The sequence below is a fragment of the Pseudonaja textilis genome, chromosome 6 (genome assembly GCF_049901715.1).
Source record: "Pseudonaja textilis isolate UNSWEBS1 chromosome 6, rPseTex1.2, whole genome shotgun sequence".
NCBI classification, from domain to species: domain Eukaryota; kingdom Metazoa; phylum Chordata; class Lepidosauria; order Squamata; family Elapidae; genus Pseudonaja; species Pseudonaja textilis.
Window position 1 is genome coordinate 54790925 of NC_141995.1, and position 17726 is coordinate 54808650.

A 17726-nucleotide genomic window follows, 5' to 3' on the forward strand; every position below is an offset into this window, starting at 1 on the left:
CCAGTGTGATGACCCAGGGTGGGATACAAAACAAACATGATTTGATTGCTTATTGTACCCTATGACTATTATTAAGTGTTGTACCTTATGATTCTTGACTCTTGATGAATGTATCTTTTATCTCCACTGAGAGCATCTGCACCAAGACAAATTCCTTGTGTGTCCAATCACACTTGACCAATAAAGAATTCTATTCTATTCTATTCTCTTTTCCAACACTCTGGTAGTTCCCTAATGAAGTTTGGGCCTAGTCCGTTTCTGCAATATGGCAGCAATTTGACTCTAACAAAGCATGTTTATGGCTTCTTCGCTGACTGTAGAAATATTGTCACAAAAGAATACAGGCAACTTTTCCAATTACATCTTCAATCCCAATTCATACATTACATCTGTCAGAACATATTTTATCTGAAAGATTTAAATTATGCCGGGATCCCATTATCAAAATCTAAACTAAAACTACTAACCCAAGCTTCCTTTGAAACTGTACCATCCACAAATCATTGCATTCCAAATGTTGAAAAATCAGCCTGACTTTGAGATGATTTAAACAGGACACTTTTTACATACATGCACACTATGCAATTCCATTCTTAATTATGATGCACATAGTTACATGCAGGGGTGGGATTCTACCAGTTTGCACCTATTCACTAGAACTGGTTGTTAACATTCTAAGCAGTTCAGAGAACCGGTTGTTAGAAAAAATTACTGGCCTAATCCTGTAAGGAAGGCAGGAAGGAAACATTCTGGTGTTGCTTACAGAAACTGCCTCTCCGTTAACCCTTATTACATTCTTGGCAGGACTAGACTTCCTGTCTCAGGAACTTCTCTGGAGTTTTTTTTCCCTCTCCTTTGCTGGTACTTTGCTTGTGTAGGGAGTGACCATTGAAAAAAGTGACTTATGACCATTTTTCAGACTTACGACTGTTGCAGCATCCCCACAGTCACAAGAGGCCAGGCAAGGAGATGCGTGTCTCAATGTGAGTGATGTTGAGTTGGCCACGCCCAGCCAGTAACATGACCACCAAGCCATGTCTACCCAGTCACATGACCACCAAGCCAGTTAAAAAATTTGAATCCCACTCCTGGTTACGTGTAACTCAGATGATTGCATAAGTAGAAGCACACAGCTAATACTTAGCTAGCATGGACCAATTTATTTAGTTAAGATAATTTATATCCCCTTTGAAAATCACTTAGGACACCTTATCAATGAAATACTGGCATTTGGCACTGATCCTATCAGAAGGTAAGTAAGATCACCTATATTTAGAAATTTGGGATGTGAACTTCCACTAGTCCCCAGCAAGGATTAGTGACAATGTCCGTCAAAACCATAATCCTGGCCAATATGATCAAATTACTCTCAATTTCCCAAGAGTATGTATATGTAATTTGCACTATCACAAGAGTTTTGATCCACTTATAATTATGGCACCATGGAAATATGACTATTACTACCCTAGGACTACATACAAGCACAAACTCAAGGAAATGTTCTTTTTACATGGACTTTGTTTTTACGAAGAACTATCTCTGTATTGCAAAACAGGAAGTGGGAGGATTAGCGCTAAAAACATATTGAAACATACATTTCAACATATATTCCAACAATGTACAGTGTGTAGCTTTTGCTTTAACCCTGGCATTATGTATATATGTCTGCAATAATTAATATTTACCTATGACATTCAAGGTTACAGTGACATTAGATGTTCCAAAAGCATTGGTTGCTTGGCACGTGAAAGCTCCAGAATCATTAACTCCCACTGAACGGATGCTCAGCCTTAATTTTTGTTCATATTCATAATCACGCACATTCTTGCTTTTCCTGGAAAGGCTCTGTCGGCGAGGGGGGAAAAATTAACATCTAAGATACAGTGTACATAGCATCATTCTCAAATAAATTAAAAATAGATGTAATTATAACTTCACCGTATTAATATTCATAACTTAAAACTTGAATAATAAGCCATCATGACAAACCTGTCACTGGAATCTATCCATAGAAAACATCTATATTCTTAAAGCTTGTCTTGAGGGGACAAAAATGAAATAACAAAAAGGAAGAAGTACTTCTTAGGATTGTTCTTACTCTCTTTGCTCTGTTCTACATCTTGCAATGTTGGTATTTGATGGCCTCTTTAGGCAATAAACTCAGAATGAAATTTGCCCTAAGAACATTCACTATCATGAAGTGCTTTCCAAATTAAGTTTGCATCATGGCAGTCATAGTAAGCTCTATGTGTGTCTGTGTCTGTATTTTAAAACTGGTTTGTGAGTTTTCATAATCAATAATAAGTGATAATATGAGAAAGTCCAGGAGCTCTTACAGCGTTCCTGAGGTAACACTGAAAGAATTTCAGATTCTTGGGATGCCTGAGCAAGAAATCACAGCTGTCAAACAACTGTGATTGTTTTTTTTTTAAAGTTGACATTGGATCACTGCTGTGGGGGTAACAAAATAAAAATGTTCTATAGAAGGAAGGAAAGATCCTATTGAGTCAAAATATATATTTACAAACAAAGCATCTGACTTCCTAACTGCATTTAGCAAGGAATCTGAGTGTTACCAACACAGTGCTGAACATACGTAATACTACTTTTTTATTAAACACAATGCAAATTTCAACTCTGCCCAAATATTATGATAGCTGTTTATTAACAGGTGCTAAAGCAAATTTAGTTTCGAACAAAGCTAAAAGGGAGCTAAAAACTTGAATGCAATATTTAAAATGATATTGGAACTGTTTCAGAACTCCAAGATGTAGGCCCTGTATGGACCATATATGTTTAAGGTCTGCTTTACTTCAGAATGGATGAGTTAGGATCAGTCAATAAATAAGCACTTAAAAGACAGGAATTATGCCAGCACCAGAGGATTAATGGAGGATGGCTGGTAGCACTCCAGGGACATGTTATCCAAATTGTACTTTCTTGAGACTGTATAATTTTCCAGCATTGCAACACTGCAACAGTCTTCCTATTTACATGAGCTGCTGATTACATATTTTAATCGCTGCCATTAACAGTTGTCAATTAAAACTAAAATGGCTGTACTCACCAAGATTGGCTGGACTCTTTGGGAAAGTTTTCCTATACAGTTATTTACATATTTTTAAGCTACATGGGTGACTTGAGTCTAATTCAATCCAGTCTTATTCATATTTAATTAATTTCTATGAAAATTAGAAATAAACTAATTTTTAATTAAATAATTTCTATGCGCCCATATCGCTAATACAGCGACGTTGGGTAACTTATAATAAATAGTTTAGAAGTGTTAAAAAAACAATTAAAATTAGAGTAAAAACTTTTTAAAAATCAAGATGATGGACAGCCTGGGTGTGAGAGCTTTCTCTACCCTGTCAGCGACCTCAATGTAGCAGGCCAAACAGGAGAGCCAAGTTTTTAGATTTTTCCAGAAGGCCAGGAATTATGGGCGCATCTCAACCTCCGATGATCGAATATTCCAGAAGGTGGAGGCCACAGGAGAAAGTTCTGGTTAAAATTTAGTAGCAAGAATGGCTGCTATTAAAAATGTTCATTCGAAAGTGTGCCTTTTCATAGGTCCAATATTGGAACTGAGCTCATTTTATATACAGTATGTGTAAATCAGGTTTGATTTGAGCGGCTTAGATAATCAAATCCTTTCATTAAGAGCTATAAACACACACATATAGACACATTATGTTTCAGTCACCAACCCCAAGGTTGTTTCAGATATCCAATAATCCAGAACAGCTCGTGTTTGTTTCTCCTGACACACTCAACTCTCACTTCTAAACAACAACTGGGCAGAATGCCCTCTTATTATTTTAGTTTAATTTGACATTCAACCCTTGAAACTGACCACATCCTTGTCAGAATTTATGTTTCTGCTCTACTTTTTACCAAGACATCACTAATGTATACTTTCTGTAACACGTACACGGTTAAACTTCCTTTCCCATGTTCATGCACTTCCCAAGGACCTGGTGATGAGCAAAATTTTGTTTTCTATACTACACAATTTGAGAATAGTATTCTATACTATTCTCAAATTGTGCTCATTCTCATTTCTTGTACTCTTTCAATCATAATTCTATCAAATGCTATCTTAGGAACAGTTAGGAAAGTTACCCTTTCTCATATGTTCTGAGTCATATCAGTCATGTGGTCAGCATAGAACTTAATTTTTTTTCTCTTTTAATGACCCTGTAATCACTTGCATTGGGGTGGAGTTGGGACAATGAAATAGAGCTGAGCGTTTACTAGTCGGATCCACTTCCTGACACCTACATGGAGCTCACAGCAGATATTTTTTCTTTGCACCCAAAGAAATATCTGCCGCTACTTAGGATCAAACTCACAGCCTCCTGATTGTGAGGCAAGAACTCCATCTCTAGGCATGGAACTTAATAGTTTTTTTTTAAATGTTGCTGCCGTTTTTGAGTTCACTCATTATTTTTCTCAATACAGGGAAACCAAAACATTCTTCTAATCATCAGGCACAGCTGCAATCTTCACATGCATTAAGCATGTTGACAGCAAATCCACATAAACTACACACGATTTTAATACTTCTCCAGTTGCATCAACTCTACCTGCAACCTCGCTATTATTCAACATTCTCACAGTATTTAGGACTACATTTTTATTGGCTTTTTTTCTTGAATGCTAACATTTGTAGTATTTGTTACAGTTCTACTCTTTCACATCAAATATCACTTACGTTACATAAAAAATTTCAACCATACTTTTTCCACCAATTCATTTGTTTCATTCAAAATCATTTTGAGTCTTTAAAAGTAAATTTCATTTAATTCCACTTATTATGCCATAGATTCCTGCTTTCAAAATAGTTACTAATTTCCATCAAGGGTTGTTGTTTTTTTTTGCATTTTCTCTGTCTCTTTTAGTCTTGATTATTCCTTGCTTTCTTGGATTACATTATTTGTGACGGTATATTTTTGAGATCTTATACCCATTATATTTTCTGCTCATCATTTATTGCAGCAATTGTTTTCTAATATGCATCTTTTTCTCATCCATATCCTCTTTCATTTCCTCATTGTATCAAAACTTTTTCCAATTTCTTACTTCCCATTGCCTTTTCTTTGTGCAGCTGTTCTACTTTCACTTCTATTCAAGATTTGTCAATGTTATCATTCCAACAATGATGCCGCCCATGAATATTACTTTATCACAGCTAATATATCCATTGCTTTCCACGAATATTACTTTATCACAGCTAATAATGTATACCTCAGACATTTTCTTACTTTTATTTTTCAGAACGACTATTCTTTCAAGTACATTGCTACATATTAGGTATAATGAACTCACCGCATTGCCTTGAAAAATCCAATCAGTTTGCAGAAAACTATCTATATCCCTGATTGTACATGTAACTTCAAATTCTTCACCTTCTTTGAGAAGCTGGTTTGTTTTGGACAAGGTGATGGATGGTAAGGATTTGTGAACTAAAAAACAATCCAGATGCACATTGTTGTCATTATATGCAAAACTTTCAGAAAAAGGGGTTCGGAATTGACAGTTCTTAATCTTCCAATAAAGTCTCGGATTTGCTAAATGCATTTTAAACACCGGGACATATCACAGTTGTACTTTTTATCCAAATAAAAATGTAAAAACATTTATAGGCGCTACGTAACAAATACAGATAATAAGCCTGCCCTGCATTTAATCTTGCAAAAAGTCTAAAGGTCAGTTAGGAAACTCATCTAATACCATTTCGTATGGCTATGATTCACAATCTTGAATCCATTGATGGGATCTGAGGCTATCTATTAGCCTGAGATATTTTCCTAATTATCTTTATATACAGTCAGTCCTTGACTTAGGACCCTAATTGAGCCCAAAATTTCTGTTGCTAAGCTAGACATTTGTTAACTGATTATCAGGTTTCCAAGTGATTAAATCCATTTAAAAAGAAAAGAGCAAAGTCCATCTTCCAAAACAATTTCCTTTATTTGGGAAAGCATCAAATTGGCAAAATCTGTTGTAATTCCGGATCTGACACAACCCGGAATTAATATTGGAAATTAGAAACAACCCCCAAAAGTCACATTCCCCAATGGAAGTGAATCAATGTTGCCTGGTCTCATCAATCTCCACCTCCAGGTCTCAGCAGGGTCAGCTTTTGTTTCCACGGGAAAGGAGAACCACCTAGCCTAAACAACTCTCTGTATTTGCACTCCTCCCACCTTAGGAGTGTGGCAACCCTTCCCACCGTAACCAGCAGAGAAAGAAAGAAAAGGAATATATAATAAAGCTAAATAAAATGGCTACGCGTATGTCAATTTCGGGGTTGACACTGTTTTTTCCCCCCCAATTTGTGACCTTTCTTGCCACAGTTGTTAAGTGAATCAATACAGAAGTTAATTAGTAACAGTGAAATTGGCTTCCCCACTGACTTGGCTTGTCAGGTCGCAAAAGGGGATCACACTAACCTTGGAACACTGCAACTGTCATAAATATGATTCAGTTGCCAAGCGTCTGAAGTTTGATCACATGACCAAGGGGATCGTGCAAAGGTTGTGTGAAAAATTGTCATAGCTCACCTTTTTCAGTGCTCTTATTACCTCGAGTAATCACTAAACCAATTGTTAAGTCGAAGATTATCTATAAACTACATACACTCTTTGCCAAACTGTACAAAAAAGAGATTGTACACAATGGTAAGACTGTAAGATATCTGAATTCAGCCGAAATGCATTTTTACCTGGTCTCACTACAAGTGTTATATCTTTTGAGCTTTTCTCAACTCCATCTTGTTGCGCCACACAACGGTAACAACCTAGAAATGATCTCTGTACATGTTTTATGGTGATCCCCTTCTGAGGATCAGGAACTAATGTCATATTTTCAGGCAGAGGTTTGGGACGACATCTTTTCAAGGTGAAATTGGAAACACCTGGATCTGTCACTGGGCAGATGATAAGAGCATCGCTGTCCTCCCTTCCAAAGATTGTGGGTCTATGAAAGAACAGAACCTCTGGATCTGTAATAAAAATTAAAAAAAAAAGACATTAAAACAGGGGAATTCCGACAAAGGTATAATGAGCCCAGTGGTGGGATTCAAAATTTGCTACTACCGGTTCTGTGGGTGTGGCTAGGTGGGCATGGCAGGGGAAGGATATTGTAAAATCCCCATTCCCTCCCTACTCCTGGGGGAAGGTTACTGCAAAATCCCCTTCCTTCCCCACCCCATTAACCTGCTTTCCAGCTCCGTTCTCCTGTGCAGGAAGACCCAGTCGATCAGCTGGGACTCGGGAGGTAGAGAATAGATGGGGGCAGGGACAGTCTGAGGTGGTATTTGCCAGTTCTCAGAACTGCTCAAAATTTCCACTACCAGTTCTCCAGAACTGGTCAGAACCTGCTGAATACCCACCTCTGAATGAACCATGTTTAAATTCCTATGTTATCTTGGCTAAACATCTAGCTTGGATCCCAAATTGTAGTACATTTTCATGTTTTTTTTTTCATCATGCAGTGACAGTTGCCTTAGAAGCAATGTTTTATATGCACATATTTAATGTTTCCTCCATATGGAGCATCCAAGAAATGTCAGGATTTTCTGGAAATACTTCATTGACTCTGGTCTTGCTAAAAAGCTCTCCTAACTGGAAATAATTCCAAGGAAGAAATAACTAAGTTTACCTTTGGCAGATGAGGAAAAACTAGGAATTTCTTCAGTATTTTAACAAAGATAGCTGTTCAAATTTAAAAGAGTATGGCTAATGTTGCTCCATTCAACTATCCACTCCTTTCATCAAGTCTTCTTGCATCTTTCTTTTTAGGCAGGCAGCCTGGACATTCTTGGAGTTGAATCCCAAGAATGTGTGAAATTGTCATAAGAGTGATTTCTTACCAAATTGCTTCCATGGGCAGATTTCATTTCTAGAATCCATCAGAATTTTCCTGGTCTTAGTCTTCATATGTCTTAGTCTCCATAGTCCTGGAGATTAAGGCATTTGAAGAACAGTTGCAGGAATTGGGTTTGGCTAATCTAGAGAAAAGGAGGAATAACACAATTACTACCAACAATTGCTACCAACCTGCCTTCCATGGAGGACCTGTATACTGCACGAGTCAAAAAGAGGGCTGTGAAAATAGACTCCTCACATCCTGGACATAAACTGTTTCAACTCCTACCCTCAAAACGACACTATAAAGCACTGCACACCAGAACAACTAGACACAAGGATAGTTTCCCCCCAAATTCCATCACTCTGCTAAACAAATAATTCCCTCAACACTGTCCAACTATTTACAAAGTCTGCACTACTATTAATCTTCTCATCAGTCCTTATCACCCCTCCCCTCCCACTTGTGACTGTATGACTGTAACTTTGTTGCTTGTATCCTTACGATTTATATTGACCGTTTCCTAGTATGATTTGATTGCTTATTGTACCCTATGACTATTATTATTAAGTGTTGTACCTGATGATTCTTGACTCTTGACGAATGAATCATTTTTTTTTATGTATACTGAGAGCACTTGCAATTGCTTGTGTGTCCAATCACACATGGCCAATAAAAGAATTCTAGGGGATGACATGATGACAGTATTCCAATATTTGAGGGGCTGCCACAAAGAAGGAGGGGTGTGTGTGTGTCAACTTATTTTCCAAAGCAGCAGAAGGCAAGACAAGAAACAATGGATGGAAACTAACCAAGGAGAGAAGCAAGCTGGGATTAAGAAGAAACTTCTTGACAGTGAGAACAATTAACCAGTGGAATGGCTTTGCCTTCAGAGGTTGTGAGAGCTTCATCACTGGAGGTTCTTAAGGAGACTATCTGAAATGGTATAGGGTGCTTGAGGAGGGTAGGACCTCTAAGTTCCCTTCCAGCTCTATTCTGATTGTCTGGTTTGTTTTTATAAGCAGGCTGCTGCAGCTGCCAAAAAGGCCGTCACAGGCTGCATCAACAAAGGGATGAGATCAAGATCACAAGAAGTGATAGTGCCGTTCTAGGCTACGCTAGTGAAGCCACACTTGGAATATTGTGTCCAATTCTAGTTGCCAGAATACAAAAAAGAGGCCGAGATCCTAGAATGAGTGCAGACAGCAGCAATGATAAGGGCTCTGTAGGCTTAAACTGTATGGGAAACAATTGAGAGAACTAGGTATAGTTATGCCAAGCCCAACAAGAGGGGTGATATGATAGCTGGCTTATAGTACATGAGGGGCTGTCACAAAGAAGAAGATTGGCTTATTCTCCAAAGTATCTGAGGGAAGAGCAAGAAGCAATGGATGGAATCTTGTTTAAAAGAAAGATCCAACCTCGAAATAAGGGAGAACTTTTCTGACAGTGAGAAAAATACATCACTGGAACAGCCTGCCTTGTGGGAGCTCCATTACTGGAGATTTTCATGAAAACACTAGCTCGATACCCATGCTTCACTATGAAACTGTGATCGGGCTTAGTTTTGGGGGAGGAAAATTAGGGAGGGAAATTGTACAAATTGTGCATCCATTGGTATTCATCTGGCTAGTCCTGTCAGTGTGTGAGAGTGGAGGGCTGTTTGGAAACTGAAACATGGAAAGTGAAGCAGTATTTTGCTGTGTGAGCAAGGAAGAGACAGCAAGGAGCCTGGGCTTGGCTCAGCTCAACTGTCCTGTACTAAAGCTGCTTGGTGCTGTGAAACTAAAACTGAAACTGAAACTCCTCTGCTCTAAAACTGAAACTGAAACTCCTCGGAACAGATTTCCTTTCAGGTGGGAGGGGGAGTAGAACTCCTTAGCATCAGAGCGTAATGATGATGATGACAACAACAGCAACAATAATAATGGATGATTATGATGGTCATTTCAAAAAATCCTTTCTTAATGAATACCTAGAAGCCAAGAGGAAGAGAAGATACATGCCGAATTTCAAGTTTGTAGGCTTTACGGTTCTGGAGATTTTGTGATGATGCGTGAGTGGTATTTTGTTTTTATACATATATAGATTGGACACTGGTGACGGTATAAGGTTTCCTGACTTGGGCAAACTAGGTCCAAGGTCCCTTCCAGCCCCAGTATTGCATGATTCTATTGTGGGGTCAAGGAGAACAATTTAAGGTGGAACCTATTTGGGATCCCCTACACAGAAGAGAATTTTGGGGACAGGGAGAAGTCAATTGATAATGAGGTATTTGAGAATTGATGTGTCCTCCCCACTTCCCATTGCACTCAACAAGATTTTTTTTAAAATCTTGGACACATCTATTTCCATTCTGTAAGACATTTCTGTTCTGGACAAAGGGAGAAAGGGGCCAGGGACTTGGGTTGGTGATCACGTTGAAGAAAAATGGACAGTTGTACCAAAAAAAAAATGAGTTTGTACCAAACTGGGGCCAAAACAAAATATTCTAGTTGGAGTGATCATGGAGGGAAGTGGCAATAAAACAAGGAAAAAATAGCTCAAAGTGAACTAAATCATTGTTTAATGATAATTGCTATCTGATCAGCTTTACCGCTCACAGTTTGAACCATCTGGCCCTGTCTTTCTAGCATCTTCACTGCAAAGCAAAGCGAAGCATAGAATGTTCTGATTTATACAGAGATCACAAAGCACCATTTCAAGCATTCTCCAATTTCAAAGAAGTAATAGTCTATCAGGTGCTGCTTGGAGGTTAGATGGGATTCTCTTTTGGCACTTTGAAATGCCAGAGTTTTTATACACTATGCAAATGTGAACCCCATTTGTTCCAGCAAATGCTAATTGGACAGGCATTTGGCATGTTTATTACAGCAAGGGTTTTTACATAGGCAATATGTAGGCAATTCAAATCTTTGCACACGTATTTAACCAGTTGCACAATCCTTAACTACTTTTTAATCCCAGTTAAAATCCTTTCTTTTCTACTTGGAAAATTAGTAAGAAAAATAACACGGTTGTTTTTTTCCTTATTCTGTCACCAATATAGAATAAGTGTAATTAATGTAAGAATGTAGCGTTTGGGAGAAAATCTACAAAATATTTAAGGGCATTTCCCTTAATTTCCATAATTGCACACTCATTGGAAGTTGCCCTGTAGTGGAGGCCTTAAATGGAGAAGATCAAGAAGTTGATAAGATCTTTAGGGAGAAGCCTCAGAATATCTTCTCCAACCCAATGCCTGCTCGTGTAGGTAGTTAACAACACAATGAGCATGTTGGCTGGGAATTATGGGAATTGTAGGTGAGGATACTCCCAATTCTACCTCTGTGATAATGTTCTAGTTCTTTGACTTCAATGATAGACTGTTGTTGCTGATTCATATCCTGCTCAGGATTAGATAATTTTATGGCTTTGTCTGATTCTAAAATATTTTGTTCTTAATACAGTGTTACTGATTGGAAAGTTTTGTTACAGGGGGCTCATGTGTATATTTATTTATTTATTTATTTAGAAATTTTATATTGCAGCTTACTTGAGGTGGCTTACAAGGATATACAAACAGCGTATAAAAGAAATAAGAAGAATAAAAAGAAAAAATAATAAAATAACCGGCCACCCTGAAGACGACACACATTCATACTAGACATTTAATGGGCTCCATCCCACTAGACGTTCCCCAAGCCCGCTGACAGAACCACGTCTTCAGGGCCTTCCAAAAGAGCTTCAGAGTGGGAGCCAGTCTAATCTCCGGGGGGATGATGTTCAAGAGAGAGGGAGCCACCACGGAGAAGGCCCTTCTTCTGGGTCCTGTCAGATGTATCTCCTTAGAAGGAACTTGCAACATTCCTTGCCTCCCTGCTCCAGTGGATTAGGTAGCCGTAACTGGCAAAAGACGGTCCCTCAGATAACCAGATAGCCATACATAATGTTCTGACCAAGGCTTCCCGAGACCGTAATTAAGCACACGCTTAGTTCAAACAACTCGTTTTATTTCAATAGTGGGAATTATGTTCATTCCCAGCCTATAATGAGTCTCAAACAGTCCCTCGAGATAAGCACCCATCTTTCTCTCCTTTGAATTGCTGCCAACAACTAAAGTGCCAAATGAACTATAAAAAAACCAACCGAAGTACAAAGTCCACACAGAGCTTCAAGGATTAATCCGAACAGAACGGATGACTTTGCTTCCTACAAAGGTTTCTTCACCTTTGCCTGTCCTTTATACCTTCTGAGAGGGGCCATCATCTCCAAGCCTTACTCCTGAATTGTCCCTTTTGTCTCAGCTGCTCTTGCCTTCTAGCAGCTCTGTGCACACACGCCCTGGGAACAGGCTCCCCTGGGTCCTCTGCCTTGCTGCTGCCAGACTCCAGAGGCTCTGGAGTCAGCACCCCACTCCCAGATGGTCTTGGCCCCATCCCTGCATCGGTCACAGGACCCTCATCCGAGTTCTCTCCAGACTCCCGGACTGGTCCCTGTTCCTCCCCACTGTCTGATACCGCTGCCATCTGCACAGACTGCCAGCGAACCACAACACATACATACGCTAGGCAGACATGCCAGCATGGAGGGGAGAATGATACAAACAGCACTGAAATGTTGTGGTGCAAATCTCACCCCTCTTGTACATATGCTCCAGTGTCTCCATCAACCTCCAAAGGGTGCTGCTTATAATACGATGCTGCCGTGCTAGCAGCTATCATCATTCTAATAAAGCGGAAGCACCCAGTAGAATACTAGAGAGCACTGTCTTATAAATAAGTCAGATCCCTAGTCTTAAGTCTGTCAGTGTAATGATGGAAGGTCCCATGCAAATCTTTCAGTCACAATCAATTTTAAACTCTGTTCAGACATTAGACAAGGGATTAAAAGCCACCTGGGACGAGTGAAAATGAACCCTGTCCTACGAACGTTGAGCTGGTGATCTTTGATCATCAAAAGCACCCTTCCTTTCAGCGGTGATGTCCGTCACACAAGAGACCCCCCCCCCCATCGTCAATTCCTTTGCACACACAGCGTTACACACAAAGGCTTCCCTGGGTCAGCTACTGAAGTTGAAAGGAAAGTTGGCTTAGAAGGTGAGACCTCGTCTGTGTGAGTTTCCAAGGATTAGGCTTATCACTGCTGTCCAAATCACAGCATTAACTCTATCGAATGCCTCCATTTTCTCTTTTCTTTGCAGTCTGATGAGGGCTCTCCTTTCTCAAACCAGAGATCTGTTTGCTTTTAGCAAAATGGAAAGAACTGAATGACGTCTTGTCCAGGTTCTGGGGAAAATTCCTACTAAAAAAATAAATCTATTAACGATTATGATCTCAGCTTTTGGATTTCAAGAGAAATAAAGGCTTTAAATAGAGAATGGCTTTCGTTGCTGCTCACGCTACGCAAGATTAAAGCTGGATCTTTTCTCTACCAGAAATCAATGCTTTTAATTTCTGCGGGGACAGTATCACAGATGAAACGGTGTCGTTCTGATACACACTCACAATCACAACAATTAATTATTTTGCTCCTATTTTTCATATCATCCTAACCCGTCTGGTAAGTGGTGGAAAATAAGGGAAACATTTCCGACAAGGTTCAATTTCCTCCTGTTTGTTTAGAAATGGACCTTACACAATAAAATTCACCTTTCAGTAGATTGCTATGAATAGGTTTTTTTTCCATTTCAAAGATGTTTAATCCCTTCTTAATTGAGCAGAACATTAATAGATCTTAATTGGTAACAAAGTTGTATTCTATTTGCCAAACCGCTCTCTTCTCAACCCATATCTCCTCAGCTTTTCAATAAAGTGCTAAGATATCTTTCTTATTTGCCTGTTGGTTTATTTGCCAGGAGATGGTACATATACGTATGTTTGCTGCTCCTTTATTTTTTTTTCCCATTTAATTTCCACAGTATCTTGATGGGATTTGTGGAAAAGCAGTGTAGAAATCTTAATAAATAAAAAAATGTATAATGTAAAATGGTAACAAAATTTTTATACTCCTGCATTTGTTTGATGGCAAAGTCTATATGCTCAGCGTCACAGAAAAAGGTTTTTCCTAGGTTTTAAATTATTCAGTAAGCTGAATGCTATATCCAAGTATCGCTAAAGGGCAGTTTCCAACAGTGGTTAAAAAAAAAAAGGCAACATCAGAAAATATGGTTTTTCAAACAAAATATCATCAGGTTCCCATACTTAGACCCTTCTAAATGATGTATTTAATTATGGGGGAGTGGAATCACTAATTGAAGTCTCCTAATAGTTGTTCCAGATTATTTCATATTAGCAAAACAACTTTTTTCAGGGCAATCCATCCATTCATTCAAATGCCAATTACTGGCTGTTGAAGAAATGTAAAGCCGTATACATGTGTGGACCAGTCCTTAAAATATTATGGATGTTTGATTATGGATGATGATTATGGATGCTCTGGCAAAACATAGAACTTATTTTTGTGGATGCTTCCGAAAATCTCTTTAGAACTATAAAAGCCCACAGAACAGCTGCCCACTGCCCCAGAGGACTCATCAGAAACCCATAATCCAGATCTTCTCATCTTTTATTTCATTCTAGTCTCAAAAGCCTTTGGCTTCACTGGGGCATTGTTCGAATCTGCCTGTACAGACAGACACGGTTTGAATATCAACAAGACGACAGGATCTTTTTGGAGTTGCACTGCTCAAGGCAAATTTTGAATAAAAACCTATGGACTTAATTCTTGGTGGGTGCTGTATCTGGTTTTTCACGTGTATGACAACAAATGGACGCTATGTAGTAGCAAAGGGAAGGCGTGCTACAGTGGGCATCTGTGGTACTTTACTATGGCTTCCCCTTACCTTGTGGAACACCCTCCTACTCTGGTGATCCAAACCCTTCCAGCCTTCCAGGAGGCCATCAAAATCTGTTTTTTTACCCAGGGACTGAAACAGAGTGAGGAAGTTTGGGCTTGGTTGTTGAGGCTCCCAAGGGGTGAAGTTTTTGGTTGTGTGTTACAGATTTGTGGTTTGTGGTTTTTATAGTACGGGAGTTTATTATTGTGGGCTGCCAAGACTTGGGTTTTAAAATAGACAGCCATACAAATATAAGGAAGGAAGGAAGGAAGGAAGGAAGGAAGGAAGGAAGGAAGGAAGGAAGGAAGAAAGAAAGAAAGAAAGAAAGAAAGAAAGAAAGAAAGAAAGAAAGAAAGAAAGAAAGAAAGAAAGAAAGAAAGAAAGAAAGAAAGAAAGAAAGAAAGAAAGAAAGAAAGAAAGAAAGATCCCAGGATTCAATCTTAAAATTTAACTTGGGTCAAATAACATCTTTCAGTGTTGATGTCAAAAAAAGGTTAGGGGGAAATTGTGGAGACATTTTTCAGCTTTATTCTTCACTGAATTAGTGTAGCCTCACTAGATGTTTGTTACACGAGTCAGGCATAAAAGATCTACAGTAGAAACCCATTATATTCAGGATCCTCTTGGCTTCAAATGCCACGCTATATCCAACATCTAGATAGTTGCCCGTTGAAAGGGATAGAGAAATCAAGTACTGATCCATTATCTAAATATTCCAAAAAAATTTAAAAAGTAGATATTTCTTCACTAACACTATAAGAAAAACTAGACCTGTTAATCCCAGATGGCACAGCATATCCAGCCTTATTTTATACAGCTACCAGATAGAAATGAATCACGTGCCCTAATCAAAAGGAATGCCATAGTTATCTGGACTCAAAACGGAAGACAAAGATGCCCTGCCCACATCTAATTCGAGTAACTACAGGGCCAATTACGCTCATCCATTTTTTGACTAAATCAAGAATAGAATGGGAAGTCACCCAGCAAATGCCTGACCAGTTATGCTTTTATTTTCCTGGCTAGTCTAGATAAACCACTGGATGCCAGTCAAGCGTATCTTACGCCCTCATTTCTTTATCATCTATCGGGCATGTCAAAAGCCGTAAGACAATCAACCTTGCCATTTTGGGTAGAACACAGAATCTGGAGCAGTGGCCATGTTGATTTGAAGGAGGGTAGGTAGAATATAATTAACCTGTGCATGTGTTGTATCGCACCAGTGGCCAGCAGAGCTGGCGGCAGACTCGTACAGTGAGGAGGTTGGGGAGGAGGAACAGGGGCCAGTCCGGGAGTCTGGGGAAGGCTCTGATGAGTGCTTTGCGTTGGAGGCAGAGATGGGGCCAGGGCCGTCCGACAGTTATCAGCTGCCTTCAGAGTCGGAGATCAGTGGGGCAGAAGAACAGCTGGAGCCTGTTCCTGATGTGCACATGCGCAGAGCTGCCAGGAGAAGGGAACAGTTAAGGAACAAGGGTTGACTCGAGACTAAAGGCTCAGGTGGACAGTGAATGGCCCCTCCCATAGGGAATAAAGAGGAATGAAAGGGGAGGGGTGTTTGCAGGAGACAATTAGTTCAATTCATTGGGGTGAAGATCTATTCCCGACCTCTTGCCAAGTATTGTCTGCTACAGACTGGCGTTTGGAAGATATTGACCTGGCAACTCTCCAAGCCTGATAAAAGTCTGTAGTTGTGAAATCTCACAAAAGACTGTTTGCTGGAGAGGAATTCACTTTAACCTAAATAAAAAGGGGCTTTATCTTGGAAAGCCTAGGTCAGAACAGCTGGTGGCAAAGTCTTCTGCAGGCTTATTCTGAAGTCCTACTGGATTCAATCAGGCTTACACCTTAGTAAATGTGTTTAGGTTCACTTTCCAGAAGTGCTCTTTGATTATGGTTTTTGAAGCCCAAGTTATAAACAAAGACATATGTTTTCCTGCCACTAATTTCCCTTGCAGGGATGTGCCCTGGAAAAAAAAATAGGACTCTTTATTTCAGAATAAATGAGATCTTGCTCATGTTCTTCTTACATAATGCATCAGTCCATTTTGTTATTAATTGAGATACTACTACTATAGACTTGGTAGGGTAGATAGGTTCCACATCCCTCCTCCGAAATAATGTTATTCCAGTAGATGTGCTTTCTATATCAGGAGACCTGTCCTAATTTGGATGACCCTGACTCTGTTGGCATTTTGGTACACCTTAAACATCCAGCTCTTCCCTGCAGGCTTTACAATCAGGATATCAGGGCAATACAGTTTGATTACACATTTTGATTGAGGAGTTCAGCATTTTGACTGGAATGTTTTATTTTCAGTTGTCTGCAGGGCTGGTTTTGTTTTTATAGCTTCGTTAGGTGCCTAGGGTCCTTTGATTAAGATGAGTGGCTGTATAAATTTACGCAATCAATCATCGCCAGACTACCTTGGTGTCTTTGTATAGTTGTCTGCCAGAGATGAATCAGTGAGGACACAAATTGTTTATACCTGTGTCACTTTACACTGTGCAAAATGATAAAATACACGGCTTGTATGATGCTATCGAGCTGCTCGCGTGTCTGTTTTGACATCATCATGGCTTGCAAGGTGTTTCATCTGTGGTATGAACTTGCCTGAAGGACAGTAATCTTTCTTCTAAGAATCTTTGAAATTTAAAAACAAGGCTGACTTGTGAGGCAGACGGAAAGTCTTATCTGAGGTGGCCGATTCAGATTTGCAAACTGACTCACCCTTTTACATCCCTGGGCCCTCTCTTAACGTCAAGTGGCAGTTTCAAAAAGAGATATTTTCAGTTAGGGCTAGGGTGTGGAGGGAAAAAATAATTAATTCACTTTTCTCATGATGCTGAATGGAGCCAGGAGAACTCTTGGCTACTAGAACACATAAACATATAAAGAACGGTTGCTGGAATTGGGTACGTCTAGTTGAATGAAAAGAAGGACTAGAGATGACATGATAGCAGTTTTCCAATATCTCAGGGGCTGCACAAAGAAGAGGGAATCAATCTATTCTCTAAAGCACCAGAATTGTATCTG

The 17726-nt window shown here is 39.3% G+C and overlaps 1 protein-coding gene across 1 annotated transcript in view; it reads right to left on the reverse strand.

Moving 5' to 3' along the window:
• KIT (KIT proto-oncogene, receptor tyrosine kinase) overlaps positions 1-17726 on the reverse strand; it is a 111593-nt gene that overhangs the window by 53285 nt on the left and 40582 nt on the right. Inside the window, exons 3-5 of the mRNA XM_026699875.2 lie at positions 6731-7009; positions 5332-5468; positions 1686-1845 (exon numbers count right to left, since the gene is read on the reverse strand). Coding sequence (XP_026555660.1) covers positions 1686-1845; positions 5332-5468; positions 6731-7009 — 576 coding nt within the window. The remainder of the gene's footprint in view (positions 1-1685; positions 1846-5331; positions 5469-6730; positions 7010-17726) is intronic.